Source organism: Eptatretus burgeri, chromosome 9, assembly GCF_056783735.1.
Source record: "Eptatretus burgeri isolate ZD-2024b chromosome 9, Ebu_testis_v1, whole genome shotgun sequence".
NCBI classification, from domain to species: Eukaryota; Metazoa; Chordata; class Myxini; order Myxiniformes; family Myxinidae; genus Eptatretus; species Eptatretus burgeri.
Genome location: NC_140969.1, coordinates 23,542,514 through 23,560,955, shown reverse-complemented (window position 1 = coordinate 23,560,955; position 18,442 = coordinate 23,542,514). Strand labels below are relative to the sequence as shown.

Here is an 18,442-nt window from a genome sequence, read left to right as displayed (position 1 = left end):
TTACCAGTGTGACCACTCCTCATTTTCATAAATGCCAAGGTGAGCCAATGAAAAAAGCCAAAAATTCACAAGGTTTTGGAAAAGCGATGATAATAGAAAACCTATATGCCAAGAAAACCTATAGAAAACCAAGACACCAAGGTGAACAACGAATAGCCAAGATCTAGTGAAAAAAAAGCCAATGAGTGGTCACACTTCTCCTTACCCTCCATAATTCCCGTTATTTTATTATCATTTCGATAATTCATGGACTGTTGTTTGTGTGTTTGTTTGTTTGTTGCGCTACTCCTCCTGCAGTTCTGGAACAATTACATCCAGACTTGCTACAGAGGATCAGCATGATCTCAATTCATGTATCGGGGTGTTTTTATGTTTGCCAGTCGTCATGGGGCCTGAGGGGTTGGGTGGGGGAGGGGTGACGCTAATTTTCTATGTAAATGTGTATTGTATATCGCCACCTCCAGGTGGTGGGGGGGGGTTATTACAAGTCTACACCATGTACAGTGCAGTATTTTCCAGTGCTGTGAGGTGTTTTGAATCATAAACAGTAGGTATGTTTTTGCTTCATGCATGTCACCCGAATTATTTATTTTTTGCCGATACAGAGTTGTCAGTTGCCTATACACCGCTTAAATAAAGTTATGTGTCAGAAGAACATGTTGCATGCTTGGAACAAGATGGCCCGTAGGACAGGAACTCTGTTAGTCTTTCCCAAAGCTCAAAGTTATTATCTCCACCGCCGAAGGTGGACAAAGGTTATGTTTTCACCCCTGTTTGTCTGTCCGTCTGTCTGTGAGCAGGATATCTCAAAAAGCTATGGATGGATTCGGACGAAATTTTGTGGACAGGTTGGGTGTGTGACCGGGAGGAATTCATTCGAGTTTGATGAGGATCCGGATTCGATAATTTTTTGAAGTGATTCTTCACCATTGAGAGATGGGGCCAACAACAATATATAGCATGATATCTCAAAAAGTTGTGGATGGATCATGACAAAACGAGATAGATCAGTTGGATAGCTGACAAGAACAAGCTGATTAGATTTTGGTAAAGGTCCAAATCCAGTCCAGTTAAGGTTTTGCTCATCAGTGGGATACAACTCATAAACTGCTCTGCCTGGCGGAAGTATGCGCTCTACCGAGTAACGTTCTAGTTTGTTCTTCTCATCTTGCCAATCTCACCATCCTTGTCTGATCTTTTCTCATAATTCGTCTTGCGGCAGTAGGGTAAGTAAGATAATATGAGTATTCAGTGTGTTTTGTCAGAGCTCTGTTCACGATTTATGCCCGCGTCATGAAACGTGAGTAAATCACCACTCGACTATCCCGGGCCACACCTCACGTATATGGAGTCTTGAAGCCGTTGCAATGCTTCCAGTGGAATACAGTTTCAAGCAATCCATCCAAGCAACAATTTTTTGAGTTAAAAACTCACCACATTCTAACATGTCTCCCTGTTATTCGATATGGACACATCGATGTTCATTGCGACGTCATACTTCAGACAGCAATTCTTACTGCTCTCTCGTTACAGCGCGGCGACATCGCACTGTTATATAATTGGCTATTCTGTCCTGTGTCTTCTGTCACACTTATTGTTGGAGGTGATGTGGGCGGAGATTGCCGGGTGAATTGTGGGCGGGGTTAATGCGGAAGAGCGACGTTTTTTGTGCTGAATCGTTTTCTGTGTGACGTCGGACGTTGATTTTCTGAGCAGGAAGTGATAATCTTCCTCTTCCGTTTGTTGTTGACGCGCATCATTGTAACTCTCGTTCTTCATTGTTTTTCACCAGAAGTGTTTTTAAAACATCTTGTGGAAGTGATTTCTTCCTCTTTTTTTTGGTGACAGAAGTGGTTATTACACTGCGGCGACATCGCGCTGTTATATACTTGGCTATTCTGTCCTGTGTCTTCTGTCACGTCTTCTGTCACACTTATGGCCGCGTACGTCCCTTTGATCTGAGGGCTATAAATAGAAATTTGTCCAACGTCACAACTCTTCCCATCATGCATGCCAATTCACCGTGTCTACATTTAAATTTTATAACCGCAAAATTGTTTCATCATTCTCAACCTAGACTTTTACTGCCCCCAGCCACGTGATATCGAAGATTCACTTCTTGTTTCAAAATGACTTTCACCGGCAAGAAGAAAAAGCTTTGATAAAAGGATAATAGACTTGTTTGGGAGCATGTAAAACCCATTTTATATGAACTAACTTTAGAATCACAATATAATGTCTGAAATGAACTCTATGGTATTATGACATCAATATGCAAGATGAATTATCACAATCAATTCCACATGAAAAAGCATCTGATTATTCGACAGGTTGTCTTGGGCCGTGCAAACAAAGACCATCTGGAACAAGCGGGCGCAAGTTATCTCTGCATCCTGCACTTGTACACACTCGTACAGCTTCAAGGTAGTTTGATGAAATACATGACATCATGATGCCAAACATATACTATTGAATTAATGAACATCTCAAATAACATTTCACAGTAATCCATACAAAGGATTTTTCACACTTTGTTATGCTTTATTCTCCACTAAATATATGAACAAAATAAAAACCAAAATGATTTAAAATAAACTCTGTGGTATTCGTATATAATGATCAACAAGACAGGCATTTAACAATGCAGAGCCTTGCCGGAGTATATGTCTCAAAGAGCCCTTTCACACACCAGGATGCTATATTAAAGTAGGCCACCCAAGCATGATATATTAAAGATGATCTATGTACGGACTCACACACACGAACACACACACACACGGGTGCACAAGCAGATTAAAATAGCCTCTCCCATCTCTTTAGGAGCTGGCAAGGTTAACACAACCCCAACTCCAAAATTTGAATCTCTCATTTTGAGTAACATAAAAAGCTGTGCTAGCTAAGTTACTTGCCTACTTGTATAAGTTATTGGCCTAGCTTATTGGGTTGGTCACCTCACTGAATTTGTAACCTTGTTGTCTATAAGTCATTGGTCTCACTTATCAGGTTATTAGCCCTGCCAGGTTATTGATGTTGTTCTTCTATAGGTTATTGACCTCACTTATTGAGTAATTGCTCAAACTATGTTATTGGCCAAGTTGATGATCACGATTTTAACTTTGTTGAAGTACAAAGGGTGGCTGATGTTTTTGGCTTAACATAGAAGTAGAAAAATAAATGACAATGATCGTTCGGTTTGAAAGGAAATGCAAGAAAAGCTTTTGTTTCAAGAAATATTCAGTTAAAATACTTGTGCGGTCAAGAAATTGCTGTAAAATTACAGACTGTGGATAGATCGACATTTCTTTGCACACACTTCTCGTATAAGGGTCTGCAGGGTGAAGCCATTGGCCAAATCGTCTATAAGGTATTGGCCAGGCCAAAAAAATTTATCTTCTTTATTCTCATCCACTAAATATATTTCTCATCTACTCTTCTTTCAAAACTTTAGTAACGAATAAAGTTCCTCCTTTTATTTCATTCTTCTTTTCCATTTTATCAAACTGCTATTTTCTGAAGCTTATATGATTAGTAAAGCAAATACCTTTGCATGTTTGTTTTGTTCTTGAGCTTTCATTATACTATTTGGCCATAAACATTCCAATTGGAGAGAAAGGTTGCTTCTCATTCAGGCCATTAAATCCACATAAAATTAAAAGTTCAATTAAAATCCCTCGCATATGATTTTTAAATATTGCCAAATACGTTTCATAATTAGGCAAATTACAATATGCGATGTTGAATAATTATTTCTTACAGTGATCTGAGGCTCATTTTGTTTTCAGGTTTGTTTTGCCTTTTCAGCTAAGGCACAATTATTGTCAACAATCTTAAGCATACTCGAACAACCAAGAGGTATGCAAATAAAAGCCTCTTCAGTTCAAGCCTCTAAAGGAAATTGGAGGGTTTTTCTTGGCTCAGAAGATTCACTTCCTACAAACAGGTTAACAAAAGCTTGCGATCAAAGTTTGTGTCCAACTGTTCTTTCAGAATACACCAACGGCATTATACTGCAAGATTTGAAAAAAAATCACCGATTGCGTAAAATCTCCCATTAGCGAAACACGATGCATCAGCTGGAGTTATTATTACTACTCTCAAAGTGTAACCCAACATGAGAACCCCAAGAAGTGAGACAAAAAGGTCCTCACAAGTTTCAAGATTTGATCCGAGGGGCCAATTCCCATTGTCCTGGCAGCCTGAGTTCAGTGTGGACAATCTCATTTGTTTTCTGCTCCTACTTTTCCTTGGGTATCCGATAATGATGATGGGTGTTCATTTAAAATGATGGACTGTGCTGACATATTGGGTGTCTATCTTGCCTTCCCAGATTCTCCTATCAGTGAAGGCTTAACTGGAGACAAAATTTCTTTTGACGAAGCACCACATTTGCACATTTCAAGGAGATAATAGGAATCGTGACCGTCTCTATCACTCCGACCATTTTAGGAGCAAATGTCCTTTTTAAACCCTAATTTGTTTCACCAATCTCAAACAGAATAATAGTAATAAGATTATAAAGCTATGTCTGATGTTATGAATTAACTTTTTCATCTACATGTACTTAGTGAATATTTGTGGTAATATTGTTTTTTATGAATGCAAAGAACAGCCGTTAAAAACCGATTCTCGATTTAAGCATTTATAATCTATATTATAGCACTCTGCAAGGATCATATGGATGATAAAAGTTTACTTTTACCTTGTACATGTTATTCTGCCCCCACTCCCTGCTTTCCATACCTCAATGACGTCCAACCTCATGACTAATTGCTGAGTCTGATTCCTTTCTCTGTATAAACATCTCTCATACTTCCTGCACCGTTTTCTATCCCCTCTTCTCAACCTTCAAGGGTGGTGTTTCCCTCATGACTCATTGTACATCATTTTCATGAATGTCCCCGAGTCATTTTCCATAATATGCAAAGCATCTTCCTGAGTTAAGAGGCCATGATTGGTTCCAAGAAGGGAAATTTTGTTGGGATTTATATAAATATTTTTGATCCCTTAGTTAGGTTAGACCTTGTTCAGTCTAGTTAGGTTCAGTATATGCCCCTATTGGGCATCTAGTCTTAAAAAAAAACATTGTTCACAACATCAAGGCTCATGGAAGAGCAAGATGGCAGAATGTAAAGTAAAATAAACAATGAATTGGGAGTAGGGCAGTGGTGCCAGAGAGGGGATGAATGAATAGGAAAAGTAAGATGAATGCAACTAAGAGGAATGAAAAAGTTGACTTGATGAACAGTGTTTGGAACCAATAGAACATTGATCAAAGGATGCTATTCACCATGGGAAGAAAGGAGAAGCAAGCGTTTTTGGGGTTAACCCTGCATCGGAGCAAAAATGCAAACACTGGCCTTCACAAGCAAGAATAGTCGGTTCTTCTTTCGATTTCATGAAGGTTAATACCGGTCTGCGTCAGCAGAAAGGTAGATCAACTAAGAGGGTGTGTTCGGTGGAGTTAAGGGAGTTTGTGAGTTGACTAGCCTAGGCTTGAATCTAGAAACCTTGGCAGAGAAGATTGTGAGGGAGTGACATGGGATGGTGGTGCACTCCTTGTTAGGATTGCACTCTTGGTCTTCTTTCTCAATATCATCGGCTTACATCCTTCTTTAATGTGCTAAAATGCGTGGGTGTTTCAATAATGACCCCGAATAATCAACATATATTACTCTGCTTCTATTGCAGGTGAAAGTTTAACCATCCACATCGAATATTCTTCCTTTTGCTCGGGGAAATCCCAACTGGCTTGACCCTCATTTTCTAAGCATTCTTACCCTACACATCCCACCTGCTCCAGAATACCCTTTGCACATCCTCCTTCCCTGAGTTCAGCAATGAACAAAAGCTCACACGACCTAACATCATTTAGTTCAGCACAACTCACTTTGCGGCTGCTTTGGGGAAACTTTACACACGTCTTAGCGACAGTTGCATGAGTGTACAATCATAGAAGGTAGCATCTCCACACGTGCAGCTCGCCCTTTGTAGTAGAGAATGGTCAAGGGCTGCAGGTGGAGAGGGACACAACAAGGAGAAACTGAAGCACTGGGATTCTTCATTGCATACTCGGCCAAAACCTGCCAAAAAAACACAGGACACATGATTCCTCGCACTCAACTACTCAGAAACTTTCCAAAAAAGTCATACAATGGCAGTGATTAGCATGAAATGCTTCCATTAGAATATCTTAACCGAGAATAGTTATACTGTAAAAAAAAATGTGGTTCATTGTTCAAGCAGTGGAAAGTTATCAGCTGGAAATGAGCTATAATAGTTATAACACCCATTTTTAGTCGAGGAGAATAATGTGGAAAACTCATCCCAGCGGTTCCTAAATGTTGCAAGTGTCCTCCAGAGCCCAGGCCAGAGTTTATCTTTGACCTTTAGCCATCACAACCATCCTGGATAACACTTTATAATTATGATTGTTGTTTTTTTAACCAAGTAGTGACCTATTTTGCAAAATAAGGTGAATGTATGTTATACCAATTTTGCAAAATATGCACTTTCAAAATATGCAGATTTTGAATCTTCTTCTTCTTCTTCTTCTTCTTCTTGCACATGGCAGCTCAGATGCCAGGTAGCTATCATTTTGTTGGGGCACAGCTGTGCTGCTGATGCTGTACACCAGTACTCATTTCACCAACCTCAGAAGGATGACAGGCTAAGTCAACCCCACATGGTGTTAATTCAGCAGCCAACAGGCCTCAAACTAAGGACCCGAAGATCTCAAACCAGTCAACCCAGTCACGAAGCCAACACCAGGCTTAATTTGATATCAAAATGAATGGACAAATGAGGCCTGAATTAATAATCAATACATATATCAATACTGTAGCTGTGGTTTACGGGAAAATACAAAATTCGCAAAAATATTGCAAAATCTTGTTTTGGTTTCATGACCGAAAGTGTACAATAGTTTATAAAACTGTGATATCCAGGGTAAATGCTGACAATGTTAATGTCAAAACTTTCGCATTCCATTTCTGAACAAAATAACACCAACAAGTTGTGAAAATAATGTAACATCGTTTATTAATAAACACAACATCATGTTACCTCCATTTTGTGTACGGCTGTGAGAAAGCAAACAATTGCTATCATTTAGCATCACGTTTTCATTAAACCTGGTTAACAATGCCGATAGTGAAATCCTGATGTTTCGATTAATATTTACCAATCAATGCATTAACTGCACAGAATAAGACATGCTGTGCCCATCCTTGCCTCATCATCGTCTGAGGGGTGCCGTGATGATGGCGTATTACTTGCAGTTGCACAGTTTTTACATCTACAGGACACAACGTCCATGTATTATTGTGGAAGCGGGTCATCAACCATCAACTGTGGGTGCAATTTACCATCAGTGGGATCCTTGTACCATCCATTGTCAATGTGCGAAGGGTGATCAGGAGAAGGATTGTTTGGCAAACACCAAATCTGGCTCTGGTAGTGGGCACGTTTGGTGTGTTGGGTAAGACATCCCTGGGTTGGAGGAAGCTTTTTTTTTTCGATCTTTGGTGTTTTTGTGAAACAGCATGAAATGTATGTCATTGATTGCTGTGGCATTCGTTCTTGGCAAGTGTAGACTCGGCAAATGAATTCCTCCAAGTGGCCTCAGAATGAGGCGTCCAAGATTGTTCATTAGAGCTGCAAGCTTTTGGAATGTCTTCCATGTGGAATTTTTGCCATTCCCACTCAGTTGATTGACAGTGTCACATCCAGTTGAGACATGGTATGCCTGGATGTTCCTTCGGAGAGTTTGAGTTAATTGGATGCCATGGACAGCAATAAAGCATCGCTGTTGTGCAATGCCTGTTCTCATCCATATCTCGACACAGTTGTGCTACAAAGTGAATCAAGAGCACCAACACATCTATATCTCCACATGAGATGATTAGATGCTCAAACCCTGCTTGACAAGCTGCCTCAGCATGTAGTATAATGAGTGTATCGGCCTCTTCTTGAGTTGATTCAAGTCGATGGACATCTGATCCTTGGGATGATTCTGCAGTAGTTTAATCAGCAAAGCCTCCAGATGTGATTAACTTACAATTTTGCAAAGTGTCCTTTGCTTTGATCAGAATATGTGGACTCAGAAATTTACTCAGACTCAATTTGTTGTCTGGGAAGTCAATGAATTGTTTCCAGATGACAGGTGAAGGAACATCTCAGCCATCAATCTTATGGTGTGTAGATTTCCTTGGACCCGCTCGTTTTGCTCAGATACCAGATTTAATTGACTCTTTACTGGATCTATCAAAGACAACATCTGCCCTTGAGCATCATTCATGGAAACAACTGAATACTGCATTGCTGAATGTTTCAGAAAGATCAGCCCCAAATGTCTTTGAACCTGTTGGTTTTCCAATTGCTTGTACCAAGGCTTGACCATCAATAATGGTGCAAGTTTTAAGTTCTGTACTTAGAAGGGTCTCAACGCTCACATCTTCCTCAAGGATCTTTCCAACTGCAGCCTTGTTGGTGGATCAAAGATCTGCAGCTGTACCTGCGATGGAGAGTGGGACTGGTGATACCTCAGGCAACAAATTTTTTTTGAGATCTTTCTCACGTCTGGCAAATTTGGCCACCAGAAGCCACTGAAAGAGCACTTTGGCCTTGTTTGCTGTTTTGCCCTTCTGTATTGGATCTTTTTTGTTCTCAACAGCAAACATTGTTTTGAGACAAACACTGTGATTGTTTCAGCTTTGTGTGGAACCCCACTTCCCTTGTACATATCTGAGTCTCCACAAACTCTCTGATATTGTTAACCTCCACCATCTTCGAAGATGAATGGAGGTTACTGTTTTCACCCCTTTCTGTTTGTTTGTTATCTTGCCAAAATGAAGTTTTTGCAAGATATGTTAGTCAGCTTGTATGTTTTTTTTGTTTGTTTTTGTTTGTCTGTAATCACGTATAAAAAATTCTGCAGAGCACAGTTATCATTGGAAATTTTTGTAACTTCGCATATCAGAGGCCTATAGAGGTCCCTTTCAGTGCACAAAATTTTGAAGGTCAATGTCAAAGGTCAAGGTCCCTTTGTCGCAAATCAGGGGAGTCGACGAAACCCTTATTTTTTGAGTAATTTTGATCGAATCGTCTTCAAACTTCATGGGAATATAGTTCATGGTCTGGCGCTCAGCTGATTAATTTTTGGTGGCGATTGGCCTTGACTTTCATGGTTAGCGCCCAAGGTCAAACATATTTGACCCCAAGGTCAAATTTTCAAGTTTTAGGAACCATATCGTGTAGTACCTCAAATTGAACACCTCGATGAGTGCTTTCTAGATATGTCAAGGTCAGGTCAGGTATGGGAGCATGTGCCAGAACAGCGCGTCGCTGCGTCCACTTTCCGCCGGTACTCCAGGGGCCTCCGTCTGGCCATCCCCCAGGCAGATGCCAGGCCCATCCCCATCTCCTTGAGATGATGGTCAACCTGCTGCAACCATGAGGCACGTGGTCGGCCCACTGGCCTCCTCCACTCATGAGACTCCCTCGCTGAGAGAATCTGGTAAGCAGGATCAGCGTCAGGAAAACGAGCCACATGTCCATACAGCCGCAACTGACGCTCACGGACTACGCAGGTAACAAATCTCATCCGAGTCTCTCTCAGCAACCGCTCGTTGGATACAAAATCCGACCAACGATAGCCAAGAATTCTCCGAAGAGACCTGGTACCAAAGGAATTAAGTCTCCGTCTCAGATCCTTGGTCAGAGTCCAAGTCTCGCACCCATAGAGCAAGACTGTAAGTACCAAGGACCTGAAGACTCGGACTTTCGTCCTCCCGCACAGGTACCGGCAGCGCCACACCCCATGATCCAGTGAATCCATGACTCCCCAGGCCCGACCCAGACGTCTATTGACCTCTGACTCGCAGCCAGCAGAGACATGAATATCACTGCCAAGGTAAGTGAATCTCTCCACGACCTCAACATCCTCACCACAAACAGACACAGACAGGACAGCAGCATCCAAGATGTCACCGAAAGCCTGGATCTTAGTTTTGACCCAAGAAACCCGTAATCCCAGCGGCTCCGACTCCTCATTCAGCACCTCGAGGGCCCCCAAAAGGATGTCTAAAGTCTCCGCAAAGATGATTGCATCATCTGCAAAATCAAGGTCCGAGATCTTGACATTCCCAAACGATGCACCGCAACTTGATCTCTCCGACATCCTCCCTAAAATCCAGTCCATACAAGTGCTGAAAAGTGTGGGGGCAAGTACACATCCCTGACGAACTCCAGTAACAACTGGAAATAAGTCAGAGATGGTACCACCACACTTCACAGCATCTCAGTACCAGAGTAGAGTTCAGACATCAAATCGATCAGTTTTGCTGGCACCCCACGAAGACCAAGAATCCTCCAGAGGGCATCCCAATTCACTGAATCGAACGCTTTACGGAGATCAACATAGGCTGCAAGCAGCCCCTGCTGAAACTCTCATCTGCGTTTGGTGAGGACACGAAGAACAAGGATACGGTCAATCGTTGACCTCTTTGGTGCAAAGCCTGACTGCTCTGGACACTGGTGCTCAAGCAGATGGTGGCGAACCCTATAAAGAATTATCCGAGCAAAGACCTTGCCCGGCACTGAGAGCAGCGTCACCCATCGGTAGTTGTTGCAGTCTTGGCGATCACCCTTGCTTTTCCAGAGAGGGACAACAAGGCCCCTCTTCAAGTCAGTTGGGATGATGCTTGTGTTCCAGGCAGAGCACAAAATTGCATGCAACGACACGAGTGCAGCATTTCCACCAGCCTTGAGAAGTTCAGCATGGATGCCACCGCATCCCAGCAGCCCGTGTTCACCGCAGCCCGTGTTTCCACAAGAGAAGGTGGACTGCAGATGATTGGAGGATTAGCAACAGGGATTGTAACACCCTTAACGTCCAACTCGACAGCTGGTGGATCAGCCTGGTACAACCGCTCAAAGTAACCGGCCCAGCGGGCCTTCACTTCAGACTCCTCTGTCAAGAGCCTACCACTCTCTGCTCGAACTGCAGTGCTCCGAGGGATGGGCTTGGATGAACGTAATGCACGAATTCCCCTGTAAGCGGGATGAGAATCACCTGTCCACAGGTGATGCTCTACCCCCTCACAGATTCCTCGCACATAGGCCTCCTTGTCCACCCTCAGTGCACGTACAGTTTTACGCCTCAGCTCCCTGAACAGCTCAGCTCTGCCATTCAGCCTGGCCCTGCGACTCTGGTCAATGGTATCCAGTCAATGGTCCCTCGAGAGACAAAATTCTTCTTTGCCCTGCGGTGAGTTCCAAGACATCCACCGGCAACATCAAGGACGGAGGTCTTGAAGGCGCTCCACAACTCTTCAGGACCCCCCAAAGCACCCAGACCCCCCAAGTGTCCACTCAGCCTGTTCGCAAACTCCTCAGCTACTCTCTCATCCCTGAGCTTGGCAACATCCAGCCTAGGCTGGGATGGTACCATTCTCCAGGATTTAAGGTGCAGCTTTAGAGTTGCTACAACAAGCCTGTGGTCAGTATTGAGGAACTGAGCACTCCGGTAGACCCTGCAGTTCTGGATCAGCCTCCAACGACCGTCAATGAGGACATGGTCAATCTCCTTTGCCACACCGCCAGCGTTGGAATACCAAGTCCAGCGATGAGCTTGTGGGCGCTGAAACCATGAACCAGCCACCCTAAGTCCATGACTTCTTGCAAAGTCAAGGAACTTAGTGCTATTCTGGTTCATAGTTCCTGACCCATGGGGACCAACACACACCTCATAACCATCCCTATCAGTTCCAGTCGATGCATTGAAATCCCCCAAGACTAGAAGTGTATCTCGTCTGGGGCACTGATCAACCACAGACTCGAGTGTGGCGTAGAATGCATCCTTCACGGTGAGATCACTCGCCTCAGTCGGAGCATAAACAGAGACCAGGGAAATGACACCTAAGGAGTGACGAATCCTTAATCTCATAATACGCTCGTTGCCCGGTGTTACCTCAATTATCATTGGGGTCAGCTTATTGGACACAGCTACAGCAACTCCTTGGGTATGGTAACCATCAGAGCGACCAGACCAATAGTAGGTGTAACCACCCACCATTATCTCGCCGCAATCCGGTCTCCGAACCTCAGAGAGAGCTGCAATCCCGATGTCCAAACGCTTGAGCTCAGATGATAACAGAGACAGGTGATCATCCTCTCTTAGGGATAGGACATTCCAGGCACCCACCCGAAGGGATCGCCTCAGGTTAACCCAAGGAGACCGCCATCTGGTGGACGACACCTCAGCACCACTCCGACACACTCTCTCGCAAGCTATGTCAAGCTTGAGACGTTATTGACGTCATTTGGTGACGTTATGAGGCAAACGCATATTTTTCATGGTTGCTCTGTAGAACGATTCTCATCAGAATCTCTCGTTGGCAGATATTCCTCAAGGAGTCGTTCCTGGTGGATAGCAGCTCTGTTCACCTCAGTGTGACCTTAAAGAAGTCACACGTGGTCACCTTTTGGCAAGATACGGGTCACCCTGCGGGTGACATTGGTTTATTATTTGTTTGTTTGTTTGTTTGTGACCAGTATTATGGAAAAACTCGACGGATTTCGACGAAACTTGGTGGGGGGGTTAGGTATGGTCCAAGGATCATGCCATTAAATTTTGGACTTGGTCCCCCCCCCGCCCAAAAAAAAATTGTTAGAGAAATTTTTCTTTTTTTTTTGCATTTCTACATGTTTTAAGTGATTTCCAACCCCCCCCCAATTTTTTTACCCCCCCCCAAAATAGAGAATTTTTTTTTGCATTTCTACATGTTTTAAGTGATTTCCAACCCCCCCCCCAAAAAAAAATTGTTAGATTTTTTTTTTTTGCATTTCTACATGTTTTAAGTGATTTCCAACCCCCCCCCCCAAAAAAAAATTGTTAGAGAATTTTTTTGCATTTCTACATGTTTTAAGTGATTTCCAACCCCACCCCCAAAAAATTGTTACCCCCCCAAAAAAAATTGTTAGAGAAAAAATTTTTATTTGCATTTCTGCATGTTTTAAGTGATTTCCAACCCCCCCCCCCAAAAAAAATTGGTGGAGAAAAAAATTTTGTTTTTGCATTTTCACATATTTTAAGTGATTTCTATCCCACCCCCCCAAAAAAAAATTGTTACCCCCCCCCCCAAAAGATAGGGAAATTTTTTTTTTTGCATTTCTACATGTTTTAAGTGATTTCAAACCCCCCCACCCCAATATTTTTAACCCCCCCCCCAAAAAATAGAGAATTTTATTTTGCATATCTACATGTTTTAAGTGATTTCCAACCCCCCCCAAAAAAAATTGTTACCGCCCCTCCAAAAAAAATGTTTTTTGCATTTCTACATGTTTTAAGTGATTTCCAACCCCCACCCCCAAAAAATTGTTAACCCCCAAAAAAAATTGTTAGAGAAAATTTTTTTTGCATTTCAACATATTTTAAGTGATTTCCAACCCCCCCCACAAAATAAAATTGAGAAAAAATTTTTGTTTTTGCATTTTTACATGTTTTAAATGATTTCCAACCCCCCAAAAAAGAAAATTGTTACCCCCCCTCCCCAAAAAGGGGAAAAATTTTTTTTTGCATTTCTACATGTTTTAAGTGATTTCCAACCCCCCCCCACAAAAAAATTGAGAAAAAAATTTTTGTTTTTGCATTTCTACATGTTTTAAGTGATTTCCAACCCCCCCCCAAAAAAAATTGTTAGAGAAAAAAAATGTTTGCAACTTTTTTCAATAAAATTTCGATTTTTTTTTTTTTTGCATTTTTACATGTTTTAAGTGATTTCCCCCCCCCCCCCCAAAAAAAATTGTTGGAGAAAAGAACTATAACTATGTCAGCACTGTTGACATCATATTTAATGAATAAGATATAAGGTTCACTTGAGTGACCCAGCAGTATTGGCGGCGGAGGTTTTGCACTCTCCCGAGTGCTCCCCCCCTCATTTTCTCCATGTGTTTGCGCTGTGAACAAAGCAGTCTTGATGTTTTCAGTGACAATGTCCCAAGTAGCAAGGCTTGCCAAATCTTGACTGGTTGTAGTAAAGATTGATAATTAATTGTTCAAGTTGATCCAACAGATTTTGAACATCTTCTCTGTCTATATTGATCCTTGAAGTGCCGATATCCTTGTTGGCTGAAGGTGCATGTTCTGCATGTTCTATGGTTTAGCTGAACATGACAGACGTCTCATCAATGAGATGGCAATGCTCATTGTACGTCAAGGACCATTTGTCCCTAGCATTGTCTGATCTGGTAATCCATAATAGACCACCTGTTATCTTGCCAACCTTGTTCACATGTCCAACATCAATGCATCACTGATCTGATTGAAGGTTTTGTGTGTAGTTTTCACAACAAAATATCAATCCTTGAACTGTTGGTACACATCTAGATTGGAAATTTCCAGTTGGTGTACATCTGCTGCATACAATGTTCCCCATTTCACATAGTTAGTATGGCAGCATGGCAAGAAAGGCAGATTTACACATCTGCCAATCACCTGTGCATTCTGCACACATGAACTCGAGCAATATTAACACCATTTTCATGTAATGTCTCCAGTGGAGGCTTGTTGGTGACAATGTTTCATCATACTGCTTCAGCAATTGCAGTAGATGTGCATTTTCCACTTCATCTGCCAGCTTTTGCATTACTTCAGATGGAGTATCCCACTCTTCGCTGTCATCCAAAGACTTTGCTCATTGCTCAAATAGCCTTTGGATATCTGCATCATAAAGTCCTTGGTCTTTAGCCCATCCTGGGAAATGAGGCCATGTGATAAGCTAAAGCGTCTCCAGTGTAAGCTTGTGTGGTCAGATTGTTTGGTTGTACGATTTGTCTGACATGTCGTTACTCACTCTGTTTTCCAAAAGACTGCACTTTATGCCCACACTTCTTGAAGACCAGAGTCTGTGTGGTGTCGTCTGACAGCTTTCTTGAAGTTTTTGGCAATATGGGAGCTCCCAAGATGAAGAAATATCTTGACTACAAACCTCTGGATTGTATACTAGTTGGTGTTATTTTATTCGTAAATTAACTGGGAATGTTTTGATGTAAACGTTGTCAGCATTTACCATGTATACAACGGTTTTAGAAAGTACTAGACGAATATTCCAGAATATTTTGTGTTATATATATATATATATATATATATATATATATATATATATATATATATATATATATATATATATATATATATATATATATATATATATATATATATATACTAGACGACCCGTGAACCCGTTGGGTTCCCGTTGTGACGGTGGTTCATTAAAAAAAAATCATTTCCAAAAAAAAAAGAAAGAAAAAAAAAGATAGCTCCAGAGAACTATACCACACAGGTTGTTTGCATTCATCAAATTCTCCCGAAGAGTACTTGACTGAATAGGGAATTGATTTTTAAATAATTTTTTCGTTACCCAATTTGACCGAAACTTGATACTGCACACCGCAAGAGAATGGTGAGGAATGTGGGCCGAAAATTTTTGCGCTATCGTGTACCGTTTTGGCTCTATTTCGGGAACATACATACATATATACATACATATATACAAGATGAGAGTTTTAGTAATATATATGGATTGTACACATTCGGTTATGGAACGAAAACAAGATTTTGCTATATTTTAGCCTATTTCGTTTTCACCTCAACCACAGCTGCAGTATTGATAGATGTATTGATTATATTAGCATCAGCCTCATTAATCCAGCCATTTTGATATCAAATTTATCTATGCAGCATTATAATTCATTGATTTATGGCTGATCGTGCATATTTTGCAAAATCGGTATAACATGGTTAAGATAAATAAATACATAAATAAATATCACGATAAAAAGTGTCATCCAAGCTGGTTGTGATGGGAAAACGTCCAAGATAAATCCTGGTCTGGGCGACAGCTTGTAACGTGTAGGTACCCCAGATGCGATTCTTAGAGCTCTTTTGAGATTATTCTACAAGACTATTTCGTTAGATTCACAGTTGTAATTCGCCACTCATTCTCGTCATATAAGTGAGGAAGTTAATATACTACTATACTCTACGATTGTTCTTCGTTGTATCCGGCCTACCTGCAACTGCATCTTTCTGATTCTAATGTACCCTACTCTGTTGCAGAGGGTCAGTGTTGCCAAAGCGGTTTCCTGGCAAAGGTTATACCGGGTGGTTTGCCATTGCCTTCCCAGCAGTACTTAGGGCAGAAATTTGTAATTTGTTCATGTTTCCAGTGATAGCTCACAAAGGGCACCGTGGAATCTTCAAAAGATAGTACGTGCAATTTTTTTTGTTTTCTTGTAAACATAGTCGAGGCTTGTGAAAGAGATGGAGTACTGGTACACTGAATGGATCAGGACACAACAGGACAAAAGGAACAGTTTGCTCATTATGTTTGAGAGAGGGGAGAAACACCAACAGCAGAGTTGAAGGCCAATACACAGGCAGACTTAGACAAACAATGGGTGTGAGCAGGAATGAGGGGCAGGAATGGACGCATGGGGTGACAAGATGGATGCAGGAGGAAAATCTCTGGAAGGGAAACGGAAAATCTGAAAACAAGAGGAATTGGGGTGGGGTGGTGTTAACAAGGGCAGAAAAGATTATGATTTTGGAATCGGGACAATCTGATATGGTGGTGAAGAGCTGTCTTGAAGACCGGGAGGGAAGAGTAAGATTGAAGAGAATGTGGAAGTTGGTTCCACAGGTGGGGAAAAAAAGAGGAATGAATGAGTGGAGGTGAGCAATCATCCTGGATTTCGGTAGTTTCACAAGAAGGGAGTTGACGGTGGACTGTGTGATGGCCTGCAGAAACCTGGGGAAGACAAAGCACGGGGAGAACATAGCGTGCAACCCCAGAAAAAATCGAAAGAAGACAGAGAGACCAGCTACCTATCTGCGATGGCAAAGTGATAAACCCATAGACTCAGCTTCATCATGGGATATTCCAATAATATTGAAGGCCTTTGTTTCCACGGCATCAAGTTGAGTAAGATATGAGGCAAAGGTGCCAGCCCAGAGGGGAGACCAGTACAGGACCAGTACAACCTGCGAATGAAGACCTTTTTTTCTTTTGTTTTTTGTATACGCTCTCGAGGCTCGTATGAGAGCTAAAACACAGAACGAACAAGGGGAGCAGGAGACAAGAGGGGCGGGAGAGTGAAGGAAAAAAACAGTGTGGAACAGATACAAGAGATATGGAGAAGGGAGAAGGATGGAGCGGGGTACACAGGGTAAACAAGATGGACACTACAGAGACTTTCAGGTCCTTACATGACAGGGACTTTCAGGAAGGAAAGCAGGGAATTCGAAGGAGGTGGGTTTGGGGTGGATTAGTGGGAGTAGGAAAGATCGTGGTTTTGGATGGGGGAGGATAAGAGATGGTGGTGAATAGCTGTTTTTAAGACCTGGAGGGAAGAGTCGGATTGAAGAGAGTGTGGGAGTTTGTTCCAAAGGTGGGAAAAAAGAGGAATGAAAGAGTGGAGGTGAGCAGTGATTCTTGGTTTTGGCAGTTTAACCAGAAAGGGGTTGCTGGCAGACGTTGAGCGCCCTCCGTAAATATAGGGAGGGGGGGGACAAATCTCAGAAGGAAATATGGAAAGGACATATGAGGGGCGAGACTGGAGAGGAGACGGTAGAAGACAGACAGACCACTGGCCTGCCTGCGGTGAAAGAGTGAGAGACCCAAAGACTCAGCCTCATCGCGGGAGATACAAATGATCCTAAATGTCTTGGTTTCCACAGCGTGAAGCCGAGAAAGGTTAGAGGCAGGAACACCAGCCCAGAGGAAAGTGCAGTACTCCTCCATCATAAGACAAAAGCTTTGTATGTGGTCAGGAACTCAGGTGGGCTGAGGAAGGACTTTGCACGATGGAGGATTCCCAGTCAGGGACTGGCTTCAGAGGCCAACTTGGAAATGTGGCTTTCCCAGGAAAGATCATGGCAGATAGTACAGTTTTAATGAAGGAAGTTCTTCAAGAGGATTGTTTAGAAAGTAGATGGGGGGGGGCGAGGGACCGTGGGGGGGTGGGGTTCCCAGATGGTCCTTTCGAAGAGACATAGTGAGAGCGTGAGATTTGTCAGGATTAAAGACATGTTCCACATGTTGGACCAGCCTGGGATTTTATCCAGATCTGCAGAGAGTGAAGAAGCTGCTGCTTGCCGGTCTGAGGGATTGCAGATGGTACGGCAGAGGATGGAGTCATCAGCAAAGAGATAACGAGGATTTTCCAGTCAGAGAGATCATTGATGAAAACCATAAAAAAGTACAGGGCCCAGAACGCTGCCTTGAGGAACTCCAGCCTGGACAGGTAGAGGGGATGACAGAACTCCATGCCACACGTTGGCTGCGACAAGAGAGGAAGTCTGCGAGCCATGAGTGGAGATGTCCTTGGATACCATAGGAAGAGTTTGTTGAGCAGGGCAGGGTGCCAGACTGTATAAAAAGCA

General features: G+C 42.4%; 1 protein-coding gene across 1 annotated transcript in view; it reads right to left on the bottom strand.

Annotated features, from left to right (window-relative positions):
- Positions 1-2,173: 2,173 nt before the first annotated feature.
- Positions 2,174-18,442, bottom strand: part of LOC147019719 (transforming growth factor beta-3 proprotein-like) — a 70,928-nt gene continuing 54,659 nt past the window's right edge. Inside the window, exon 7 of the mRNA XM_085894386.1 lies at positions 2,174-6,080. Within this exon, the coding sequence (XP_085750512.1) occupies positions 5,922-6,080 (159 nt within the window). The 3' untranslated portion in view covers positions 2,174-5,921. The remainder of the gene's footprint in view (positions 6,081-18,442) is intronic.